The 7,055-nt window shown below is 43.3% G+C and overlaps 1 protein-coding gene across 5 annotated transcripts; it reads left to right on the top strand.

Moving 5' to 3' along the window:
* The first annotated feature begins 1,808 nt into the window (after nt 1–1,808).
* LOC112277540 (uncharacterized) lies at nt 1,809–6,401 on the top strand. 5 transcript variants are annotated; one of them, XM_024509999.3, is made up of 3 exons: nt 1,809–2,825; nt 3,178–3,275; nt 3,462–6,401. In XM_024509999.3, exon 3 carries the CDS (start codon nt 3,541–3,543, stop codon nt 5,017–5,019), a length of 1,479 nt encoding a protein of 492 aa, XP_024365767.1. In that variant the 5' UTR covers nt 1,809–2,825; nt 3,178–3,275; nt 3,462–3,540; the 3' UTR covers nt 5,020–6,401. The 5 variants fall into 5 exon arrangements, with proteins under 5 accessions (XP_024365767.1, XP_024365766.1, XP_024365771.1 ...); XM_024509998.3 differs by having other exon boundaries at nt 1,809–2,547; nt 2,754–2,825; nt 3,178–6,401; XM_024510003.3 differs by lacking the exon at nt 3,178–3,275 and having other exon boundaries at nt 1,809–2,547; nt 2,754–2,825.
* Nucleotides 6,402–7,055: the final 654 nt, after the last annotated feature.

Below are 7,055 nucleotides of genomic sequence, written 5' to 3' on the forward strand. Positions count from 1 at the left end.
GATCTAAGAATTTATTGCTAAAAGAAGAAATACAAAATTCACAACTAAGAAATTGGATTAGAGTGTATTGTTCTGGTACATAATTTTTTAAATTATATCTAAAAAATATTAAAAATCAAATTATTCATTGATGCAAAAATATGGTTTGTATTGTCTAAAATAAAATAAAGTTTTACAAAATAGAAGCACAATTCAGATTCTTCTATTGGAATAATATCATATATAAATAACTTATAATACTCCAAATTAGCTTAAATAATATCAATCCTTATAGGCTTTAAAATTTTGTTAAGTTATTTTATATATTATGAAATACAAAGCTAAAAAAATTGTAATCAAGACAACATGATCTTTTTTGGGATAATTGAACACCTTAAATTTAACTCTCAAACTTTTTATTGGAATAAAAAAAATGAAATATTTTAGCCTTTACAACGAAACTAGGATAAAAATTATTATAGAATCAACAAGCCTCTAGAATTTGACATTGAAAAAAATAATAATAATAAAAAAAAATAGACACCAACTAAAAGATCAACTTAAAGAATATATAGATTGGACATAGAATAAACAAGAAACCAATGTCACTTTGATTAATATATTAGAAATATATAGTTCTTAATTTTTAGAGAGCCTAATTTAATAAACACTTCTTCTTCTTCTTTTTATCTAATGTGCTTTTTAGGTCTTTTTAAAATATTTTGAAAGTGTCTTCTTACAAGACATATCTAGAATTGGAGAACATTTATTTTGTGTAAACTAGCCACCACTTCTAAATAATAAGGACCTTAGAAAGTCCTTTTCATTAAAACAAACAAAAATATTCCAAAAGAAATATTTTAAAGGTTTAATTAGAGAGTCTTCTATTTGAATAATTTGGATGCAACATTAAACACTCTTATTTAATAATGAGGTATAGAGTGATTAGTATATTAATATATATATATATATATATATATACATGTATAGATATTATCTAACCTCATAGAATATAGAGGTATGGTACCTCAGATTCACAATAATCCTTTTTTCATCACAAACATGTTTGTCTTTATTTTGGCATAACCACTATTACGGTTGAACACCATATGCAAGTGAAATTTCAAACAAAGAGTAGACGATACAAGTAACATTACGACAAAAAACTAGTGGATGCGACGACTCGAGCTTGTGGACTCTGCGAGAGCTGGAAATGCGTTACAGTCTCGACGTCGAACCACGACGAAGAACAGGCCTCGGGACCACTAATGAGAAAATGCGAGATCCCCGCGTCACGAAAGACGGTGAAGTAGATTCTGAGCGCATGAGATCGGCGACTTTTCCCTGGAGCACGAGATGCGCCGATCCGCCACTGCTAGCGGGTCAGAAAACCCAGTGTAGGGCATCGAAGTATCGAAGAATCAACGTATTTAGGAGAAATCGACGAAGAAGGGTCCAGGAGGCAATGGAACAAGGGGCTGCGGTGATGCGAAACTCATTTCCACGGTATCGATGTGGAAGGTCAACCAGATGGGGAAAGACGAAAAATCTCCTTCATGCTCCTGCTCACTAGCCAGCAAAGTTGGCAATGTCAGGTGCTGCTAGAAGACGGTGAGTTGCCTGGACAGCCTCATTCTGCGGGCCGGACACGCCACCCCCGTGGCAACCACCGCAACCGGGTTCAAAAATGCCGTATATCGGTGCCTTCAGAAGAAATACTCTTGTCACGCGGTGGATACTCATCCGCGGTGCCAACTGTGAGGTCCCCATTGTATCCGACCTCTCCATTGTTACGAAAATATAACCATATTCTGCGAGTCCCTCTGAACTAGTTTGTAGGTCTGCGTGACTGCAAGAAGGCCGAACATAAGACGCCTGCACGGTGAAGAGCGTTGAGAAATCCGAGGGGTCCAACACCCGCAACAACATAGATGCCGAGAGATCATGTATCCAAATGATTAAAGGGGGGGGGGGGGATCCCACTTTGCAGCGCTCATCTTTAACTGTGCCGCATGTGCTTGGACAGCCAAGTGCCACTACGTGTCATGCTGCCCCTTGTCATGTGAGCGCACCTCTTTCTGTACGCTGCAGTCATTCGATCGGGACCGACTTGCCAATGAATTCTTCGCCGCCATGCCCCGCCTCGCTCGTGATGCACGAGCTCTCTTCCAGGGTTTCTTACATTGCCGTTAGCACTCCTCCGGGTCAAAATTCATTTGACGTGCATATTTCTTTTCCGTTGAGTCATCTCCAAGAGCAGGGACGGGGATTCTTGTTTTGGAGGGTCGATGAGTACTAATCTTGGTAGCGGCGCGTGGCTCCGGTTATGCATATTTCGGTTGTATAATGAGGTGAGGCGGTGACTGCAACTTCAAGGGCAGGCCGCGGGCGAACGATGAGTTGTGAGTAATAAGGTGGAAAGCTTTTTGTTGCCAACTTTCTTGGTCCGGAACAGCCCAAAGTGGAGCTCACTTCATTGTCTTGTGGTATTTTGGCGGTGGACGTTTCGGTGAGAGCTACTGGAAGGCGGTGGGCGCGGGGTAGGTCGGTTGGTGGGTGTTTTTCCAGGTGAGTTTCAAGCATGCGACTCAGTTTGAGTTCGCTAAAGCTCCTTCTACATCGCAGCGTTATGGTCTGTGAGTAGCTTGGGAAATCAGAATGGTCTTGATTTCATTGCGGGGGTAACCCGAAAGCCATGCTACTTGGAACCCACTCTTCCACTTGTAGCGAGAGTTGCAGCTTTCAATCGTCTCTACTGAGTTGGTGACATGCAGTTACGCCATTGTCTGCGACTGGCGTTTTTTCGGGCATCCTGGTTCACTAACCTATTGCCGGAAAGTCAGAGGGTACAACTTCTAAATCCTCCATTAGGTTAATATTTTGGTGTTGAAAAGGAGAGGCACTAGGCCAAAATAGTTGTGTGAGAGGTTTGTGAAAGTCATCAACCATGTTGTGTAGAATAAGATGCAGCTGGTTCATGTAACTTTAGGCAATGCTCCGAAACTGGCCGCTTCTTGCGATCAATCGACCGAGTGACAAGGATAGTAAGAGAGTGTAGATAATAACGGGTTGGTTCAAATGGAGTTTCGCAATTGCAGACGAGAAATGTCCGGAGATTTCAACTGTATGTACCTTCACTTATCTTACTTTCTGTCAGAGATAGAGTTGTTCAGACTATCCTTATGGGGCGTTTAGCAGGAGAGGTAGGGAATTCTGCTGGACGCAGTTGAAGACTTGAAGGGGACAAAGGATCAAGTATTTGAAAGAAAAGCCGGTCATTGTGTTAATCTTTAGCGGTGAGAAACATGCGGTGGCAGGATTGTTGAGGGTTCATTTGCTTCCATCAGTTACGTACCTACCTACAGATATCTAGCTCGATCAGCCACTTCGGGTCAATAATGGGAATCATTGAGTGAGGGTTGAATATTGCGAAGCAGTTTTAAGAAAGAAATCGTTAAAACTAGTTTCTCTGTAATTTGCAGAAGTTGGTTTGGCTGCTTTCCTTCTCCTTCGCGGGCGCCAGCTGCTTTTTTCTTAGCAGGTCTTACTTGAGCTTTAGCGATGGATTTATCACTTACCTTGTCTCACCGTCCATCTGGAGGAAATTCGAAATGGAATCCAGAAGAATGTGAAGATTGCAAAGGAAAAGGACATGTCGAAGGGGAAGGGTCGGAAGCGGGTAATGGGAGGTTGTGTTCGAAGCGGTCACGGGGACCTGCTGGTAAACAACAAGTGCCGGGACAGAAGAACAAGGCGTTGGAAAATTTGGAGGATTGCATGAAAAGCTTGATGATATCCCAAATCAAAGAGACCTTCGTCTACGTTGAAGAGAGCTTCATGGCACTCTTGAGGAAGTGCTTGGCTTCAAGGATTGGGAGCTCTCGTATCGTGGTGATTCGTGGAAATACCGATTATTATGAGAGTAAGAAAGACGTGGACGTAGGGTGGGGTTGTGGATGGCGTAACATTCAAATATTGGCATCGTATCTACTCGCTGAAGATCCCGAGGTTAGGGAGCACCTATTTGGCGGTACTGGCTATGTCCCAGACATCCCCGCCCTCCAGCAGTGGCTCGAAATCGCCTGGGCTAAGGGTTTCGATGCTCCAGGGGGTGAATATTTTGATTGGAAGATCAAGGGCAGCAATAAGTGGATTGGCACCACCGAGGGTGCAGCTTTGCTGCGTTCCTTCGGTGTTCGAGCTCGGATCGTAGACTTTCAGGCAATAGGCAGCAAGCGGGAGTCGCCAAGCGAGCTGCGTAGCAAGGCAGGTCAAGGGAGTGTCGAAGAAGATAAGTCTGGGAGTGGAAGCGAGGAAGAGGCCAAAGGTAAAAAAGAGTCTAATTTCGGAAGTAGAAAGTTTGAAGAGAATGGAAAGGACTCGGATCCTCAGCGATCGATAGCTAAGAGTGACTCTCATGACAAGTGCATTGATTGCGGTGAGCATGAAACTCTACCCAATAAGTTTCGACCTGAAAAGGCAAGTAATTCCGATATGTGCCACACATGTACGAAGCTTCAAGGCTCAGGAAATATGGATAAGAAGAAGTTCCACGACGAGCAAGAAACACAGATCACCAATAGACACAGACTAGGGTGGGACGCAAAAACTGGAGGTGGAGGTGCAGAGGAAGGTCAGATTACGGTGAAACACCAACCGATGGTGGAGTGGGTGTGGAATTATTTTATGTCCCATACGAGAAATTCCAAGGTCTCCAAACAATTGAAACTGAGCGAAAGGTCCCCCCTCTACTTCCAGCACCGTGGCCACTCTCAGACAATTGTTGGCGTGGAGTGCCGAAAAGTTTCCTCTTCTCCCGACTCCGAGGAGGTAAACCTACTCGTCGTGGACCCCTCCGAGAGTGCTGAACAAGTTATAGAGAGTCTCCGAGAAGGTAAAGGCTGGGAGAAATATGTCAAGCGAGGCCTTCAGACTTTGAAACAAAAAGAGTATCAACTCTGCTATGTTGAGCGCGGCATCGCCAAGGGCAGCGAGCTAGACAACCTCAAGTTTCTGACCAGCAAGAGCTATACCTACTGATAACCCTTGAAAATATGGTGTTGAATTTGATGTAGCAATGCTGGCCTCACTTCTAGTATCCTGGTGCCAACAGCTCCCATGCGTCTCCTGGCAAATCCGTCGTACGTTTCATATATCAAGCTGTCTCACAGGTCTCTGGATTATTAACGTCAAGATTTCACGAGTGCCAAGCGGGGGGTAGACAATATGTATCATGGTACATCGCAACTCGCCCTCTTATTGAGAAGTACTCACCGATCCCCTCGCTGGTATGTAACATCAATTAGAGCCACTTCCATCAGGGTCAACTACTAGTGACGGGCATCGTAGATCTAATAGTCAAGCTGTAGCCACTTTGTTATTGCACTCCATAGAACTAAGTCAACCATCATATTTCGGAAAATATCAATTGCATTTCTGTTTCCCCTTCTCCGTCTCCTCCCTTTTCGAGAAAGGATAGATCCGTGCGTCTGGTCGGCGTAGAGATCGGTTCCTCATCTCACCGCCATTCAGACTAGAAGCCAACGCAACTTCAAAAAGATGACCCGAGGGAAAACTATCGTAGCAGTGTAACATCGCGGACCCGACTACCTGTAACTCCCAACGCACAACACTTGCTAGGGAATGTACCTGAGTTCAAATCACGACGACACATCAGCTCACAACGAAACCAGTCTCTTATCCACTCCTATACCAGTCGGTTCATGACCAGCTGCCATTCTTCCCCAATACAAACAACGTCTCACCATGTCCTGCACTCGGGACGTTTGGACGTTGTATAGAGAACAGATTCACCTGGGATTTTCACGATGTCAGACGGTTCCTACTCAAGTAGAACGCCCGAATACCTATGCATATCGGCTTCGAAGGAAGCACTCAGCACCCACAACAGGAAGATCTCCTTCAGGTGATCGCGCTGCCTGCCTCACGAGCTCAGCCCACTTGCTTTTGCACCAGGTGAACCGCATTCCCCTGCCATGGCTGCAATCGCTGCCACCCAGTTCCAACCCCGAAGATTCACGTGATGGATTTGAGGTAATGGTCGGCCTGCAGGGTCGTGTTTCAGTGAAAGGCTGATCGAGATATGCTCCGATTTGCGTCGATTTGCTTCTGCCCACTTCCGTGTCGACGTTGAGGTTCCGTCATGGGATGGATGAACGAACGAAATGACAGGATTCTTCGCCAAGGCGGCGATTCGGCTCTGCGATCGTCCTCTTCATGGTGTAGAAAATCGGTTAACTGATGAAGGCGTCGATAGTCTCCCCTTTTATTTTTGTAAAATGATTACAGAAGTTTGGAAACTGGGATGGTGCTAGATTTGCATCTTTAGAGAAGTTTGTGTTGGTATTGTAGTGGATTGTATCCAAAAACAAAGATTTAATGAGGAATTTTCAGTTTTTGAAGATGCTTACTGTTTGTTTCAAATGCGGAGTTAATCTTTTAGTTGTAAAATCAATTGAATAGTTGAAAATGATAATATGTAATACAATAGTTGACTTTTTTAAAGTGTTTATCAGCTTCAGAATGTGCATCAACTTGATTCAAATCATGTAAATGATGATCAAGTACGTTAATGCTGCGAATTACAACTTTTTAAAGTACTGGTAGTTAGTTTAAGGATTTCTACAAAGCAGATGGTTGAAACCATGAAAAAATGTACGTATTGATACTAATATGCAGACAGACACAATTACTACAAATATATTGCATAATATACACATGGTATGTATGCATGTAAATTTAGATGAGGGAGTAGGTGGATACAATTATATATTCATATACATACATACATATGACAAATAAAATGGTTTTACTTTCAAAATATACTGTTTAAAAAATATAAGGTACAATTTCTGTCACCATAGCAACAAACAGTCAAAAACATGCAAAAACATGGAGTGACAACTGGTTGCCAGTTATCAGTCATTGTTCAAAACCAGGTTGTGTGTGCCTGCGCGAGACCCTCTGCATGTAACCATTATGACGCATTCGAAGACTTTCTCTGATTGCTCACGAACTCTGCTCAACTCTTGCAGGTTTTTTGGGATGCGAGAACC

The sequence above is a fragment of the Physcomitrium patens genome, chromosome 25 (genome assembly GCF_059467195.1).
Source record: "Physcomitrium patens ecotype Gransden chromosome 25, ASM5946719v1, whole genome shotgun sequence".
NCBI lineage: Eukaryota > Viridiplantae > Streptophyta > Bryopsida > Funariales > Funariaceae > Physcomitrium > Physcomitrium patens.

Excerpts from the sequence above, each read along its gene's own strand:
- LOC112277540 (XM_024509999.3), top strand. The coding sequence starts at position 3,541 with ATGGATTTATCACTTACCTTGTCTCACCGTCCATCTGGAGGAAATTCG.